The sequence below is a fragment of the Macrobrachium nipponense genome, chromosome 1 (genome assembly GCF_015104395.2).
Source record: "Macrobrachium nipponense isolate FS-2020 chromosome 1, ASM1510439v2, whole genome shotgun sequence".
Classification (NCBI taxonomy): domain Eukaryota; kingdom Metazoa; phylum Arthropoda; class Malacostraca; order Decapoda; family Palaemonidae; genus Macrobrachium; species Macrobrachium nipponense.
In genome coordinates, this window is record NC_087200.1 from 105,690,979 (window position 1) to 105,710,537 (window position 19,559).

The following is a 19,559-nucleotide window of genomic DNA, read 5'->3' on the forward strand; positions in this document are numbered from 1 at the left end:
GCCGAAGCGGTAAAAAAAAAAATGTTTCCCGTGTGCCGGAGGTGTTTCAGAGTGAGCGTGGAAGCAACAAAAATATTTTTTTCAAAAAATCACAGCGCGTTTAGTTTTCAAGATTAAGAGTTCATTTTTGGCTCCTTTTTTTGTCATTGGCTGAAGTTTAGTATGCAACCATCAAAAATGAAAAAAATTATCATATATAAATGCGATATATGATAAAGCAAAAACGAAATTTCATATATAATTTTATTCAAATCGCGCTGTGCGCAAAACTGTTAAAGGTAACAAGTTACTTTCTTTTTCGTTGTAATGTACACTGAATTGCGATAATTTTGGTATATAACACATTGTAAAACTATAAAAGCAACAGAAAATATCACAAAATAATGAATTAATTCGTAACGAGCGGACGTAAACAAATATTTTTTTCAAAAATTCACCATAAATCTAAATTTTGTCCTAAAGACTTCCAATTTCTTTCAAAATGAAGACAAATGATTGAATATTACTATACTGTAAGAGTATTAGCTTACAAATGCAATTTTCGACCATATCTGAAGTTTAAGTTGACCGAATGTCTTATTTTTTTATATATATATTTTTATAGGCAATTAATTCGGAAATAAGAAAATCTACAACCTTCAAATATTTTTAGTTTTATTCTACATGAAATTGCGCATATTTTCATATATAAAACACTATGAAATGCCTAATATGAAACTGAGCAAATATTCCGAGAATGGGACGTACGCATTTCGGAGATTTGTGGCGGAGAATCCGCGCGCGGAGGGAAGGAAATTTTTTTTTTTAATTAAACAAATTAAATATTGTGCTAGAGACTTCAAATTTGTTTCAAGATGAAGATAAATGACTGAATATTACTAGAATAAGAGTTTTAGCTTACAATTGCGTTTTTCGACCATTTCTGTAGAGTCAAAGTTGACCGAACGTGGTTTTTTCTCTATTTATCGTGATTTATATGCAAATATTTCAAAACTGAGGAAAGCTACAACCTTCAATTATTTTTTGTTGTATTCTACATGAAATTGCGCACATTTTTATATATAAAACTATGTAACTGCTAATTTAAAATGGTGCAAACATTACCACAATTCCACGTATGATTTTTTCGGAAGTTACCACGCAGACTTAAAATTTTTTTTCATAAATTCACCATAAATCGAAATATTGTGCTAGAGACTTCCAATTTGTTGCAAAATGAAGGTAAATAATTGAATATTACTAAAATATAAGTTTTAGCTTACAATAGCGTTTTTTGACCATTTCAGTAGAGTCAAAGTTGACCGAAGGTTGAAAATTCACATTTTTTATATGAAAATATTTCAAAATTGATAAATGCTACAACCATGGGTTGTTTTTAGTTGTATTGTGCATGAAATTGCGCACAATTCCATATATAAAACTTTATGTAACTGCTAATTTTAAAATGGTGCAAACATTACCACAATCGCATGTATGATTTTTTTCGGAAGAGTTTCCGCGCGGACGTAAGGAAAAAGTTTTTCCATAAATTCACCATAAATCGAAATATTGTGCTAGAGACTTTCAATTAGTTGCAAAATTAAGGTAAATGATTGAATATTACTAAAATATAAGAGAGTTAGCATACAATTGCGTTTTTTGACCATTTCAGTAGTCAAAGTTGACCGAAGGTTGAAATTTTGGCACTTATCGTAATTTATATAAAAATCTCAAAACTGATAAAAGCTACAATATTGAGTATTTTTTTGTTGTATTCTACATAAAAATGCACACATTTTCATATATAATACTCCATGTAACTGCTAATTTAAAATGGTACAAAAATTATGTCAGTGACAAAATTTCAGAGATGTGTCAGATACTTTTTAGGGGGGCAAGAAAGAAATTCGCGCTTGCGCGCCTGCGTAACGATTGTAAACAAAACCCCTCTATCCGTGAACTACCACCATCCCCCAAGGGGCGTGATTCAAAAGTTTTCGGCTCGTACGCCTATAAGTTTTTCCGCGAATTTAAAAAAAAAATTTTTTTGAGTCTACGTATGGTACATCCATTTGGCATACAGGAGACATTTTGACTAAGTTTAATACGTCCATTCGGTATTTAAGGGTTAAGTTCCTGAAAGCCAAAAACGGCTTAAAATGTCTAAAAAATGGTTTTTTACTCTAGGCAGATTAAAAATCATTGAGTACAGTATCATCTTCCCCAGTTGATGTTGGGGAAGATAACGAGATTGCATGATCCAATCCTTTCATGGTGAAAGGAAGATTATACGACTGAATTTAAACCAACAGGAGGAACAACCATGGTACCGTCCCTAATATTCCTGAATGCAGGAGAGTAATGTAGGGCACTAGATATATTGGAGAAATGCCTACCAAAGGTTTCTGCAACTTCTCCAGAATCAGATATGAGGAAGCCATTAATCTTCAAAATAGGCAAGGGAGGTGGAGAAAATTTCCCTTGCAGCTTTCTGATTCTGTTCCAGACTAATGACATAGGTGAATCATTTAAATTCACTTATATATCTAATAAAGGATTCCCTTTTTGCTTGCTTAAAGGTTTTCTTTTGCTTAGCAAGAACTCTTATATATAATTTTATTGACTAAGCAAGGATATCTCAGATATCTCTTGTAGCAAGTTAGTTATCTTTCGGCTCAAGGCACATGCATCACTCCACCAAGGTACTAGAAGACACAGAGGGTTACTAGAAGTTTGAGGAATAGACAGCATGGCACCACACAGCAATATACTGATTAAATACTCATAAGCAGATGTTGGGCTCTGAAAATCTTTTATATCTATCAACTTCAGTAGATTTTTTGAAATATCCCCAGTCAGCCTCCCCTACCTTCCATTTTGGTAAACATGGAAATAGAATATTTTTCATAAACCAAGTCAATGGGCCAATGATCACTGCCATGATCATTCTGGTCTACTACCCACTGGTAATCTAACCTCAAAGATGAAGAGCAGATAGTGAGGTCAATGGCCGAATCAGTATGAAAAACATGTCTTTTAGGGGAACCATCATTCATTAAAGTGTCATACAAGTCAAGCAGCTGTTTATTATTAAACCCCACCGGTCACAGTTTGGCTCTCCCCAAAGGGTATGCTTGGCATTAAAATCCCTCATCAGAATGAAGGGTTTAGGAAGCTGGTCTAGGTCTGTAGATAGTTTAATTCTAGCTGACAAGGATTACCCTGCGCGTCCTGCCATCTATTTTCTAATGATGGATCCAGGTATAAAGAACAAATAGTGATCCATTTATAATTGAAAATTTGAACTGCACTAGCCTGTAACAATGTTCAATTGAACAACCCTATGATTAACAGACTTGCGGACTACGATGCCTGTGCCTCCTCGAGCACGTACACCTATCAGGGGTGGAGACCTATGAAATGAGTAATTGAAACCCAAGTTGGGAGTGTGCTCTCCCAACTTTGTCTCCTGTAGACACATCGCAGATAGATCATGATCCTTAAACTGAACCCAAACTTGCTCTCTATTTGGTATAAAGCCACGGATGTTCCACTGCACGAGAGCCATTATTTAGAGGAAGGGATCTTAAAATTCTCTACTAATTTAGGAATCTGTGTCCTGGTGAGAGAATCTTATCAGTTTTACCAGTACTATTTGACCTAGATCTAGGTGTTACAGAAGGGGCCACGGGAAGCCCGAACAGAAGGGGCTACGGGAAGCCCGAACAGAAGGGGCCCCAAAAGAAGCCGTATTCAATTGTTGTGCTTTCAAGGCATCTGAATAGGTTTTCCTTGCCAACAGTTTCTTAGCCTGTCCCACACTGATGTGTTCAGCAATAGGTTTTAGTAATGCTTCTTGTCCTTTCTTGAATGCACAACATTTCTTATCACGGGCTCGATGTTAACCCTTACAGTTTACACAAATTACCAGTCCAGAACATTCCTAGTGCTCATGCTGGCCACACGATTTACAAAGTTTATTCTTGGTACAAACGTTAGAGGAGTGACCAAAACCAAAACATTTAAAGCACTGGAGCACTCTCGGTCTATAAGGACGAACTTTCATGATTTCACTATCAAGAATAATTTCAGATGGCAAAAAAGAACTTACAAATGTTAAAATAAGCATTGACAAGCGGGGCACTTTAGAAACCTTCCAAACCACATCCGGACATTTCCAAAATTTCCTCCTCATCCATTTCATATAGATCTTCATTAAATATAACACCCTTCGCGTAACTAAAATTATAGCGAGCTTTTACCTATCATACCCTCGGGATCAAGCTTCAAATTTAGGAGCATTATCGATTGAACATCTGTCTTCACATGAACTAAGAAACTATTACGCCCAAAGCGAGCTACTTCAGGACTCACAGCATTGCCAATCTTCTGGCTTACCAACCTCTTCACTTTGGAGAGGTTGCCTCTCTCACCAGGTGTTGTAATAATTAACCACTTAGCTGGGTCTGGTGATCTGGAGGCTTTACTTATTTTACTAGGATGTTTAGTTTCCTTTGGTGGTCGTAAATCTCAAGATAACTAGGGACCTCTTCTGCCTCTACAAGTCCAACACACAATGAATCTGAACTGAACTCTGTAGGCTCTGTGAGCTTCCGATTCGTTGTTGAAAAATACCCAGAATTCAAAAAACCATAATTTTTGCCAAGTCTATTCTGTAATTCTTTTACTTTAACAAATTTACAAAATTCATTAAATAGTGTTTCATAATTCCAATCTTAAGGGACTGGTTTCACATACAAAAAGTTTGTAACAAGGTGGTCCTTTGAAAAAGGCTCCAAAGTCACAATGGAGGAATTACCAGAATTTTCCTTGTCCTTATCCTTGCCTAAGTCGTCAACAGAAGGTTTTAAGGTCTCCATAAGACCTAGAATTGATGATTCGTCCAGGTAGCCCCCCACCCACCATGGAGCCACATTTAGAGGAGTGTTATCCCGTACAGGGGTGCCCTAGGGTACCACCCAGATATACACCCCACCCTCAGTGCTTAAGGCGTCATGATGTCCGTCAAGATCAGACCCAGCACCAAGAGCAGGGTTTGACACCTAAACTTTCCCCTCACTTGACCACGTTAGGTACTAGAGTTCTACGGGTGAGGTGGCATGCCAACCATCCTCACCCTTCATCAAATCCAATGAACAAGTCCAAATCATGTCTAAAACCAATCCAAAAGTCATCAACATAAAATCCGTACCTTATAGGGGGAGGAAGCAGAAGGATTAAAAGTTTTAGTAAAAGGAAAAGGGTGACTTATTTAGTTGGATCAACAGCAGAGCACCAAGGCCCAGCAAGTAATTAATTCCCACCAGGCATCAGGGCCCAGCTGCTGAACCCTAAGCCCCCCCATCCTCGGCAAGGTTTCAGCATCTGGGGGGACCAGGGAGCTAAGGTGAAGTTGCCCATGATGGACCCGATTCTCCAAAGACAGGTGACAGAGAATGACTTTCCACAATTTAGCAGGTTGTTCCCAGCTGGGACAGTAATACTTGCATGGTCTCCTTGAATTTGCAGATTCAAGAGATGGAAAGACACTCACCGCTGCTGTATTTATCAGCATGCCTGTTTCAGTACGAGGTCTGACTTAGATTTATTGCAAAGCCTAGGCTGTGACAAAACTCTGGCGATTATCTGTCCTGAAGCAACTTCAAGCTAGAGCTTGCAGAGACTAGCCAATCGTAGAGATACCTCAGACTTATTTCTTGCAAATGAGCCCAAGTTGAAATGAGTGAACATTCTTGTGAACACTTGTGGAACAGTTGATAATCCGAAGCAAAGAGCCTTTAATATATACACAGTCTCGAGGATAAAACAGAGTTACTTGCACGAGGACTGATGGATGGGTATTTGGAAATAAGCATCCTGCAGACCAACCATAAGCAGTCATATTCCCTCATTGCTTCCGGCAGTTTTTTTCCCCATTTTGAATAGTCTGGTAAACAAATCACTTAAAGGCTGACAGGTCTATGACAATCTCCATCCATCTGAGGTTTCCTCTACAAAGATTATCCTGATATAAAATCCTGGAGACTGGTGTCATGACTACCACAGCACCCTTCTCCAGCAGTGTCTTCACCTTGCTCTGTAGTGAGAGGTCCTCTGATGAGCTGGGAAAAGGTTTGTAAACAGGCCAGTTGAGGAAAGCGGTGGGGGAGAATCTAAGTCAATATCCTACCCTAAGGACACTTAATACCCAGGATTCTGCCCTGTCGCCCAATGGCTCAACAGGCACACTCCCCCGCCCCAGTGGCAACCTGGGGAGGTAACACCACCCCTAGCACCCTCCTCCATTCTTCCCCTTTTCACCTCTCCCTGGGTTTGCAGAGGAATGAAAGGGCCGCTGGCTTGAACCCTTCCTACGTGGGGCTAAGAGGGCTGGTTATTCTTGCGATGGGCCCGAAGATTGTGGTTTTGTGGAACCCAGACAAAGGCTATAAGCAATTGTTATACTGAACTGAATCATTTTACAGGTCTGGGAGAACTCCTGTCATAGGGTTGGGACAGGATGCAAGCCCCCAGCAAAGGTACGCATGAACTATCCCAAGGAAAGTAGTTCCATTCACGCGAGTGCGAGCAAGAGAGTGGGGGAATGGTCACACCCGCCCTACAGGGCAAGGGCACATCCTCTCCTGATAAGGTTCAGGACTTCTCCTGGAGACCAACACCCCTATGAGTAAGTCTGATGAACAAACCCTACGGCCTGCACTACACACCAGAGACCTGATCATCCAACTATCCAAGTGACAGCTTATAAGAGCTACAGCCTGGGTCAGGGATTTGGGGGTAGGGGCTATGTTTGCACATTGCACACCCACACTCCAAAGTCTGCATCTGGGTTCTGGGGCCATGAACACTTACTGTAGCAGAATATTTCCGATAAAGCCGAAGGGCGAGAACCTTTAAGGCATGGGTTGTAGAGACCTGTATGCGAGGATCAGCCGGGGCAAGGGGCTGTGCCCTGGACATCCTTCCTACTGTGATGGAGTCTCTCCAGGACAGAACCTTTTTGTACATAAGTAACTAAACCAAGAATTAGGTTTGCCTGGTGCCTGGTATAAAGAGGCCTGGGTGCCATATGGATAGTCCCAAGGCATGCAGCTTCCAGCCTCAGAGGTCCAGACACACGAGAGACTTATGTCCCGTCCCGAGATCGAATACACACATTCAGCACTACGGATGTCTGGAGACATTAAGAGACATGGGTTCCCCTTCCTGGGACAGGAACAGGATACAATCAGTGCCTCGTGTGTCCAGTAACACCAGTCACAGTTCCCTGTCCTGGGAAGTGTTATAAAAGATATCCGTTCCTCTTCTGGAGAAGAGGAAATGTGAGAAGGTACATGGGCCTTGACAAACTAGATCTGCCACCCTTCTCTACCTCCAGTCTGTCTGCCTAATGTGACCCTCAGGGGAAGAGGAGAAAGCAGAAAGATGAAGGAACTGGCGAAGTCAAATTAGAACAGTCTTCTATTTCATCTCTTCTTTGTACCTATTCATGAAATCTGCTAGAAGATCCTTAGCATCAGAGGACATCAAGAGGGAATGTTGATTGATTGATGGGATCGGTTGGATAAATGAAGGTGCAGTGACAGTAGTCATGGCGACCTTAAGATCCTGTAAATGAAATCTTAGTCCCAGTTAGCGACACTGTAGAGATGGAGAGGCCGATTGGCAACACTTATGAATTGCAATCAAGCCCCACACCGATGGTTCCCCTAGAAGACTTGGGGAAGGTCCCTCAAATCTTGAGAGATACTTTTGATCTCTCCTAGACCTGCAAAATATGGTACTTTAGAGACTACCTCCCCTTGAACAGGGAGGGATATGCTCCCACTCAAAAAAAAACAGAAGCCCTCTAGAGCGAGACCAGTCCACTCTACTCTCATGCAAACTCCCCATTGCTGTAAACAAGAGTGTGGAGAAGTGAATTCTCCCCTAAAAGCAGCAGCAGACTAGGCGCACATGGGAAGAGATGAGCTACTTTGTGTCCTTTGAGGAGTATCCCTCCAAGGAAGGATGAGCAGACTCCTAGAATTTCCTCTTCTCAGCAAACTCCATCCATTGCTCCAGGGATCATTAACAACACTCAGGTTAACTATCTTTAAAGGAGCACTGTCATTAAAGGAGCACAAGTTTATAATTTAGAGCAAACAGTGTGCAGATAACATAAAAGGTTGCAAGAAAGCAATTGCAGTCACTCCCACACCCTGGCAAAATCTAGGTTTACACTTTTAATGATTCTCAATTTTGTATATTCAAAACAAGAATAAACCACAATTATCACTACAAAATTAAAAGAAAAAAATAAAAATGCAACAGCCAGGAAGCAATCGGGCAGAGGAAGGCAATGCTGCATCCACTCAATGAAGGCTATAAGGCCAGTGGTTCTGCAACTCGGCAAAGGGATGGGCATGGGTACCCCTCAGTGAAGGGAGGTCAAGGGTCTCCCACCAGCGTAACTATAGCACAACCTTGTTGTGTAGAATAGCCCACTCCAGCTTGAGCTGAAGGTAATTCCTGTGTAAAGACTAATGGTTTGTACTAGTGTCAGAATAACTATGTTAAAAGAAATAAAAAAAATTTACTAAAGTTTCACCAAAACATTTTTGACAGCATTATATGCTGTCTAAACACTAGACACTAGTGAAAGACACTAAATTCTAAATACATACAAAGTTCACAGTTCATCTGATACATTTAATAAATTTAAGCTCATCTTAGAACTATACAATTATCAGTCCGCTTACTCCCCCACCCCCCAATCTTCTCTGATAGTTTAACTCAAATTAGCTATCAATTCATCTGTTTACATGTAAATTTAAGCTGTTAAAATACAACTCATTCGGCTTACATGCGCTACCTAGATGCAACATAAAATGGGAAAGATTTTCCATAAGATTCCACAGCTGTTCTGTATTATTGTGTAGCCTACACACTACAGTACATGATACATCCACACAGTTTCTGGGATATTGTGTAGCCTATACAATAATAGTACATTTGACTACACTATAGTAAATAACTACCTAGGATGAATACTTTCAAAAAATACCCTAAACACCATATACATACTAATACAAGCTATCCCATGAGGTCACATATGTACAATTAGCGCAGAAAATTTGTGCCGCTTTGAAAACAAATTTACCACACAGTAAAAAACAAACTATATAATGTAGAGTATTGTACTTTACTGGCAAGTGACTTCAGTGTGCTCCATGGACTGAAGAAAGATAGAACAGATTTTTATAATTTAAAGTTTTATCATAAACCCTTTATTAACCCATGAAATAACACTGCTAACGCTGCCAATAATGTTAAGGCTACCATTTAACTGAATGCTAGATCTAGAACCTCTTCGTTCACATATATTGAAGCTTTTCAATATTCTTTTTCTATATACAAACTATATTAATGGAAAAGTATTTTGTAACTTAATAGTTTTTATAATTTTGCACACCTGTATTATTTATGGCCAATAACTGGTAAATTACATAAAGCTGAATACAGTGGAACCTCGACATACTAGGCTTACAAAAATTCCAAATTACAAAGGCAAAGACGAAGATTGTTTTTGCTTCTGTATATGAAAATAAGTCAGGTTGCGAAAGGGTAAAGTTAGAGATTAGCCCAGGCCACCGAGAACATTGGTTCCCGATGCTAGTCACTGCCTAAGATCCTACTCTCGTATTAGTCAGCATCATGCCTCTATGTTAAGGCATTCCTTGACAGTTTTTTGCAGCAGCGTTATCATAAACACTGGAATTAGTTTGTTCACACTTTGTTAATGTAAATTAGTGTTAGTGATTTTGCTTTCATTGTACTGCAAGTTACTTTATCACGTTGTGTGTGAACTTAGTTACTTACGTTTTTAGCCATAGGTTCCAAGAATGTTTAAGTTCATGGAAAGAAGAGTATGCTTTCTATGGAGAACGAAGATGGAGATAATCAAGAAGTGTTAAGGTTATCTTCCATTTGTTAGCGTTTCATAAAGTTTAGCGTTATCTTTGCCCTTTTTTAATGTGTTTCGTAAAGTTTAGTTAATGTTTTCTGCCATTTGTCCTCCCCCCCTGTCGCCAATTTCGGAAATCCCCTCACTCGAAATGTAAGGTTCCACATTTAACTACATATGTACGTACATTTATGCAAAGTATTTCTTGTACCATGTACACTAATACACTATTTACAGGTACGTTCTACAATAAAGGTTATGTTAGGTATTGAATGGTCCAAATTGTTTTATTTAATTGTTTATTGGTCAACTTAGCTTCATTATAAAATTTACTGTGGTGGTTTTGTAGGGCTTTGAACAAATTAGGCAACTTACATGTAAAGCACTATTAAAGATAAAAAAAATCAGGTTACAAAGGCCACTTCAGAACTGATCAATTTCGTATCCTGAGGCACTACTGTATTATGCAAATAAAACAAATATATTTAACTAAAAAATGGCCACTGTACGTACATCTCGAGACTGCACTGTACGTACATCTCGAGACGTGCCACTGTACGTACATCTCGAGACGTGCACTGTACAGTACCATCTCGATCACGTGCACTGTACGACACTCGGAGCGAGGACGTGCACTGTACGTACATCTCGAGACGTGCACTGTACGTACATCTCGAGACGTGCACTGTACGTACATCTCGAGACGTGCACTGTACGTACATCTCGAGACGTGCACTGTACGTACATCTCGAGACGTGCACTGTACGTACATCTCGAGACGTGCACTGTACATCTTAATATAAATCTGATTTACCACATTTATGGTATTTAATATGGACTGACTGACCCAAGATTACTAAATGAATGGAGACATCTTCCCCTTCAACTTTCAACAAAAAACTGTTGGCATTACTATCGCCAGTCTTTTGTCTAAATTAGTACCAACCCAATTTAATTACTACTTGCCAAGAAACACGTTAAGAGCCAACATGCCAATTTAGTCGTGGTACTTGCTAATTCCTACACTTACAGTTCCATCTTTTACTTCAAAAGTTAAGTTATAGTACTTTATTTTTGGTATGAATCATTCTCTTGTGGTAGTTAAAAGATCAGAAGCAACTTTTGTTTGGAAAAAATGCTAAAGTAAATAACTAAATTCCTGCAAGAACATTTGTCTCCAGCCTTCACCTTTTAGGTTTCCATGGATACAACTGCTGCCTCTTGAACCATCAAAACCATCAATGCCATCAATTTGTTTTCACGGAATTGTGAATTTCTTAACAAAAAAATGCCATCAATGTTTGGTCAACACCCCTTTTGTCTACATACAACATAACAGGACTTCAAAAAATCCTAGTATTCACAAGTGATTATTTCAACTTTACCAACAGTACTACCTAATCAATCTCGTCCCCTCAAGTACATTCTAGGAATACAAACTCCAATAAAAAAAAAACTTTGGAATAAAGCATTACATACCTCTTTTGTACCTTCTAATTTCTGCAGAAAAAGCCTTTGATATATGTAATCTGGCTAATCTTTGGATTGCCTCACTGTAAGCATCCAGGTCCCCCAAGGTTTCCAGTTTAAAGTCTCCCAGCTCATTGGTCTGAAAAAAAAAAAAAAAATACAAAATTTTGGGCCAATCTAATTTTAAACCTTACGCGAGGCCTATAAAGCCAGTAACATCTCCAAACTAGTATAATGTTTCATATCAAAGTGACAATTTTGGCATTTATGGAATAGACAAAATATTTGGACCATTACAGGCCACCATTTTGGCATGTAAGAACAGCAATGTGTTAGTGATAAAAGTAATACTTTAAAATATTTAAAAGTATATTTAAAACAAAATTATTAAATACTACTTATACAACCTTAGCTTTAACCGTTCCTTAGAATAGAGTTAATTAAAAAAATAAGTCACGATTAGAGTTCACATTTACATATATCACTCATTGAATTTCACTTAATTCTGCCAAGTTTTGTTTTTGTTTTATTGTGATATTGTTACTTTCACTTCATACTCAGGTTTTACTTCAGCTGTCATCTTCCATACAATCTTCACAAAGTATCAAAGCTATATTACTTTGTCAATACATACATTAGTCCTTGTTTATTTTATTGCTGTACGTATTGCGCTTGGTAATTAAAAACCTCCATGTCCATGTATTAAGGAGAATTTCACGTTCTCCACTTCTAATTAGTTTAAAGTTTCATACAGTTTAAGGTGTACAGAACAGGCACTGGGACCTACTGTGGGCCTCTATGCCATATGACAAATTTAATAAATTTTATTTTTCATAGCTAACAAACCAGAGGTCTTGACAATAGGATAAATCTTCTGGCACCTGCTTAAACCAATTAAAAACAACCAATATTGTATTATGTAAAGAATCTGATATCTGGCATCTGAAGCATAGATGAGGTTGAGGGTGGTCAGCGACCAAGCTTTAACCCAATGATACATTTAATCTTTCTTCCAACCCAGGATTACCAGCAATGCATTTAGGCTTTTATCCAACCCAGGATTACTACAAGGGAAGGTAGAGATAGGCAGTCATTTTAAGGCTCCAGGTTTGTTAGCTATGAAAAATATGAACAGTAAAAATTTGTCTTGTTCATGTGTGGAGCAAATTGGTCTTAACAGGACATTCATATTTGGAAGGAGGCACTACAAAAATCCTTTATGTAGGACTAAATTTAAACTCTGCAATGTACCAGTGGTGCTATGTACAAGGTGTGATTAACTTTTTTTAAACAATTAGCAGCAATATAACCCCTCATTAGAAGAGTCAAGTTCTCAAAACTTCACGAGTTGTTAGAGTCTACATACCAAAATAGTATCTTAAATTATGTCGAGACATGAAATGCACAAAGAAAGAGCATGCACATATCAATCCACAGTACTTTAGCAATGCCCAAATTCCCAACATTAAATATTGGAAAAGCCAGTTCTTAAAATTATGAGCATCTTCCAAATTACTTCTTTAAATGTTCAAACATCATTCCTGGTATTCTCTGCATACTCGGGTCGACCAGCATAACTTCCACTACAAAACACTTACAAAACATGCTCAGAAATTCTTATGACAGACATAAGATCAGTGGTTCTGGCCAATGGTCAGAAAGTTACAGGGATTTCTGCATGATATCCAGCAGATTCCCACTACATACTACTGTATTGAATGATTAATGTCCATAAGAGCAAGCACTTCCAATCTGGAACCAACCAATCCTGCCAATCTGCAACCAACCAATCCTGCCATTGCTTAAATTAAACAATTCAAAATTTACAATTTAAAACTGAGCATTTTAATTACCAAAATGTCATTAACGTCTATTCCTTCATATTATGAATGCCCGTGTCACTACCAAGGGCAAGATCAAAATTAAGGTGCAAATGAAATGCCAATGACCAAATATTTAGCAGTAACTTTTGATGCCCGGAATGTAGGTTTAAATCTTGCCTGGGCATCAACTTCATAGTTCTTAATTTGGATCTTAGAATTAGTGTGCTAAGCATATCCAAAATTCTATATCGCTAAGAGGGAGTTATGGTTAGTACAATTTCACGCAAATCCTGAAAAATGTGACTGGTAGTTCATACACGGTATACACTGTCAAACAGTTACTTCATGCTCTATTTGAAGTCACTAAAGCTAAAAATTATAAAGGGCCAAGCTTACCAATTCATCCAATGAAGGCATTTCAGGTAGATGGTCCCCATGTTCCTGGAGAGCCACAGAAGTGGCTGTTAACAACACACAAAGTGCTGCCCACACAAGCCACATTCTTTGGTTTCAATCAAATCTGAAATATAAAAAATCCAGTTTTAAAAGAGTGCCAAGTTTATGAAGTTTACATTCCAAGCCAGAAAAATTAAATTTTAAGTGCCAATTTGAAATATATTCACACAAAAATCAAAAGTATTATAAAATATACTTTCAGCAGCCAAATACATTTAAAAATTTCAGAGGGGCGCTCATCTATAGGCACTGTGGAACTGCAGCACCTCCTGTCACTTATTTAATTTTTTGTTTATTACTTGTACATACTACTTTATAATACTAAAAAAAAATAATTCTCCTCCTATAAAAATACAAAAATGCTTGTATGGAACTGTACTTCACAATTCCAATGACACACTGGTTCACTATGTATAGGTTTAGCAGAATATTAAAATGCCTAAGTTTTGTGAAGCAGCACCCTCACTAATTTAAGGTCACCAGCTGCCACTGAATTTCAGTAATTTTATAACAAAAGAAACATAACTAAAGGTTCTTGCTTTACCTATGACAAAAAAACTACAGAGTTTTGTAACTACCAGCTGTTCAAAAATTATATCCTTTCATCAAATTAAGCTTTATAAATATACGTACTTGCCAAGTAATTACTTGGCTAAACCACATGTTCCATACACGTTATTAGGCTTAAAGTGATTTCAGCATTGGATTAAGGATTTTGACAGCTTTTGAAGTTTATTAATAGTGGCTGTTTCAACCCATCTTCATAAATACACAGTAGTGGACTACCATTGGAAATAATTTAACTTATCTAACAACCTAAGATTTTGCTCATGTACTGAACCCAGCCCATGTACTAACAAGGGAGATACCCTTTAAGGCAGGCAAGGACATGCCCCTCTACTAAACTATCCCCAATGGACTGTCACACAACAAGCAGCTCTGGTAGAAGGGAAATGGGTAAAAGGGGGGGAGAGAAATACCTCCAGTATGCAAAATCAAGGTTTCTATACCCATGAAAAATAAATACTAAAAAATTAAATATTTTTTCCTACAGGAACATTAACCTATCACCTTTCATACATGGAGACTTACTTATGAGAGAAGTACAGTTAGTCCCCAGTTATTGGCAGACAGTTAATGGCAAGCTTTCTTTATGGTGCTCGTCTAGGGGTATAAAACTGGCAATTCAAGGTGCCATAACACGCAGAGTTTTGGTTATTGGTGCCATAAGGCACTGATAATAGTTATGGCACCATAATAAACGTAACAGAGGCTCCATTAACCGGATATCCATGCCACAAGAACCATAGATCTGTTTTTGTTAATGGCCGTTTTGCTTAACAGCACCTAGGCAAGAATGGAAGCCCCGCCAATAACCAGGGACTATCTGTACCTACTGCCAGACAAGAGAAAGTGTGCTAATGTCTGGCAAGCACCCTAAAACACTATTTTGAAGTATGAATACTTCTGACAATCCCTGAGCAGTATTCTCACCCAGACATCCTTGTCATGCAGTAAAAATGACTGCTAACTATCATGGCCTAAAGAACTACACTGATCTTTTTTACATAACAGCAAGCACAGAAAGCCAAGTTACAGAACACAAAGTAGCACACAACATACCGGTACATGCTCACTACACTCCACAAAACATCATAGGAATTGGATGCAATAAAGCAAAAAAACGCACACACGGGACATACAAAAATGGAGGTAAACAAGCTGGTTTTGGATAAGAAAATTAGATTTAGTAGAGTAATTTGGGGAATGGTTATCATATTAAGACTAAGTATAAGGTACTAATTTATAAGCCAATCATATTATGGGAAGATATTTTACAAGACACTACCACTTAAACAATTCAGTTGACAGTGTCACAAATTTTAACATTCCAACAAGAAATGCTTGTCCAAACTACAAGGATTATTCATCAACTTAACAGATTTACACAAGTTTTTAATAAGAATTTACCACAATATTTAACCACCTGCATGTGGTCCTTTATTGTATCAACTACTTAATGAAGAATTAGATCAGATTTTACTTTAAAATCTGACCAAATTAGTTCTTCATACCCAACATTCTAGTAACAAAACTGAAGAGATGCACAAACTTACCCCTTTCACATATGCATCCCACAACAGGGAAAAACAATGGTTCACACGTGGATGAAAATAAGGCAAAAGGCTGAAATCAAAGTACTAATCTAGAAAAAGCCCCATGAAAATATAAAAAGTTATGACTATTAAATAAATATTTGTTCGTTTGTATGGTGTTTTTACGTTGCATGGAACCAGTGGTTATTCAGCAATGGGACCAAAGGCTTTTTGTGACTTCTGAACCACGTCAAGAACGTGGTTCAAGAATTAACTTCTATTAAATAAATGCCATATAGTAGATAAGCAAGCCTCTCGTGACATAAGCTATTAAGGCTTCCAAAGCTGAGGATTGAAGGGCAAATGCCTCTGCCCAGTTCATTAAGGACCAGGCTTCCTAGGTTAAGCTGGCTTACATCACAGCCCTATTAAATTTTAGGGTGTCTTAAAATTGATTGGTTGGGTCCATTTACATTGTCCACCCCTCCCCTGCCAGTCAAGACCCAGTACCCTACGTGGTTGTGGTTAGGTTACGTTACAACCCACTAATTTACATTTCCCTCAGTTAGGTTAGGTTGAGGCCGTCTATGGGGAAAGGTTGGGAGGGGCAAAACCCTAGCCTAGTAAGGACCCAACGCAATACCTTAAGTAAAATAAGGACTAAGTTCCAGTATTTCACCCATGTTTTTCCCACCCCAAAAACTAAAAGCCACAATTTCCCACTGTTGCCCCTAGTAGTAACTGAATAGCATAAGTCATTCAATTATGGTATCAGAAAATGTCCTTAACAGATTAAAAAACAATACAAGATATCAACAGCTACCCAAATATACACAACTAGAAAACTTAACTCAAGATAGAAACAAATTTATCGAATAAGCTATATCAAATTTCATAACCTTGAAACAAAAAAATAAAAGAAAAAGACAGTACTATGTTCATTTCTGTCAGCTTTATGTAGTAAGTTTTAAAAATGTAGGTTAAACTTAAAAGTAATTGATTGATCAACTATCTAGTACTATTTACAATTTTGTTTGTTAGAGGATAAAATTTCTTCAACTAAAAATAACAGTAAACTTGCATCAACCTAGCATCTTTGCATTCTACAAACTTTCCTCATTTTTATTGTTTTAGTCCCTACCTAGTCTATATGATTTTTCCTTGCAATAATTACCACAAGGATAAGACTAGACAATTATAAAGCATTCTTGTGTTCTGAAATTTAATATCTCTAGTGTACTCTTAAGTTGCAATTTAATCTAACTTTCTGCCTTGTGTTTACCTCAATTGTGACATTATGCTTTAGTAGTTCGATCCGATTTGCGTTAGATTAGCCCATGCTCTTCATGGAGGATCCAATTAGGTCTCTCGTCAGGTATCATTGAAAGTCAACCACATTTTAGTTTAGTTAAAAATGCCTATAGGATTTCTACTTTAGGTATGTAGTATGATGGGTTTAAAAGAAAACTAAATTTCTCCAGTAATAATTAGCTTTAAACCTATAGGTTAGCCAGTTTGAGTTTAAGAACAGTTTTTTAATAAATAGTATTTTCCCCCGCCCACCTACATTTATTAGGTTGGTTCATCCTTTCAACTAAATCTCTCACAGTTTGGTTTAAAGGGAATACACCAATGTACGAGATAGTACAGACGTTAAAAGTTAGGCACATACAGAATAGTGTCAGAAGACCTGTCACACAATACCTACCCTTTCAGGTTAGGTACTGGTTAGGACTCAACCCAAATTTCATCGATTAATAGCAAGGCCAGTCACATTAGGATGGTTAAATTTGACTGGTGCTTCATTGTCAGAATGCACCTTGTGTTATAGGTTAGTTACTTAGAATTGGTGGTTATTAGATTGGCAAGACCACTTGTACTACCTAATGTCCATATTAAGACTAGTGGCAAATTACCACTGGTAACTACCTGAAGTAGTCTGCAAGGAAACTTTTTACTATATATAGAACAGGAACATAGTAGATAACAGTACTACTACGGTAATTCTAAGCCCGCATTCAGCGGGAAAATAGACTATTGCAGTTGAAGTTTTCCTATGTTATTTTACTTCCTGAACAAGAATTTTAAGTAACATTTATTCAGTAGACTGTAATTAAACCATAATTTACCATTGAAGACTACATGACAGTACAAGGGGTGCTATGTACCTTTGTATTCCGTACAGATTCGTTACAGTCGACCGGCAAAATATTACCTTAAACTCTTGTAAAGTATGTAAAATAACACAGGACATAAACTGCCATAGTCTACTTCGACTGAAAAATCTTCAAAGTTTTGATTCGGGGACAAGAAACAAACTGCCATATTTGAATTCTGTTAGGGGGTGTGGGATATGTAACCACCAGGGAGCATTATGCCCAGTAAGGGGGGATGGAGTGGGGTACTGAGAGAGGAAGGCACAGGCACGAGTTGGTAAAGCTACGCTGGGATATAGTGGGAAATAACTCCATAAATCAGACATCAAAAGCCTAAACCTTTGGAACACCAAAACAATTGATATAACAATTACATTAAGATTAGGAACCCTACCGTAAATGTTACCCAAACACCTTCCTTGTAGGTTGAGCCTACACTCATTGACAGACTGAAAAAGGCCCGTTTTTTCAAAAGTCTGTAATCTTGACAGTACATTACCTACCTTTCATACTCCCCCGAGTAATGGACTAAAAAGTAGTTAAAACCAAAACAACTAAGGAAACAGTTAACACAAGTATGGGGCAGAGTATTGTTGGTAATGGGCCTAGAGGAGCAGGGGGTGTGCAAGTGGTGTCAGGAACTCCTTTTGCCATAGTGCTCAGTTGTCAGGAGCAAGTTGTGGGGGGTGGAGAACAAGAAAAAGGGTAGGGAGGATGGGGGTGGGGTAAATGTTCAAGCTTGTGGGGAAAGAAAAAAAAAAAAACACCAACACTGTCTTGGACGTGTCCAAGCTTGTGGAAAAAGAAAAAAAACACTAACACTGTCTTGGACGGACAATATGGGAAATCTGTGAGGCAAGTTCGAGGGGTAATTGAACTTTTACTAGAAAAGTTTAGTAAAATTGTAAAAATGTAGCTTATGTTTATGAAACCAAAGCTATCATGTATTATTACTAAAGCAAAAAATATTTCAATGAAATGTTATGGTGGAGACATTTTACATACTAAGAACTAATTAATAATCCATACATACAAAAATATATATATAGTTTTACACATCTGGTACTTAAGTATAAATTATCAAGTAAAAGTCGGAAGTCATTTTAGTGAATAATGAACTGAATATTATAGTTTCAAGGACCAGCGTGACCAGTTCGGGGGGTAATTGAACAAGAATTTCTTAGAGTAAAATGGTAAAAACCGTGAAACCTGACTGGTGGTGCTCCGCCTGCCCCGTATCCCCCCTTAAAGTTAAAGCAATATCGACATAGGTTAGGATACTAACCTAACCTAGTAGAATGTCACACTGGATGGATGGGGGGGGGCTCCGCCCTGCCGTAACCCCCTTTTGAAAGGAGGCAATCTTACAAGTGTAAGATGCAAGTTAGGATAGTAACCTAACCAACCTAACCTAGAAGAAACTTCCCTGACCAGAGGGGGAAACAATCTTAGAAGTGCAACACAGGTTAGGATTCTTACCTAACCTAGTAGAATGTGTTACAAGACCTGTACCCCCCTTCAGAGATATAAAGCCCCCTTCAAAGAGATATATGAGAGTATATATAATAAAGGGTAAAATTATCCAAGAAATTATGGGTCAGAAAGGCATTTA

General features: G+C 38.0%; 1 protein-coding gene across 1 annotated transcript in view; it reads right to left on the reverse strand.

Annotated features, from left to right (window-relative positions):
• Window positions 1-19,559, reverse strand: part of LOC135219519 (uncharacterized) — a 189,724-nt gene that overhangs the window by 166,416 nt on the left and 3,749 nt on the right. Inside the window, exons 2-3 of the mRNA XM_064256349.1 lie at window positions 13,636-13,759; window positions 11,426-11,555 (exon numbers count right to left, since the gene is read on the reverse strand). Coding sequence (XP_064112419.1) covers window positions 11,426-11,555; window positions 13,636-13,740 — 235 coding nt within the window. The 5' untranslated portion in view covers window positions 13,741-13,759. The remainder of the gene's footprint in view (window positions 1-11,425; window positions 11,556-13,635; window positions 13,760-19,559) is intronic.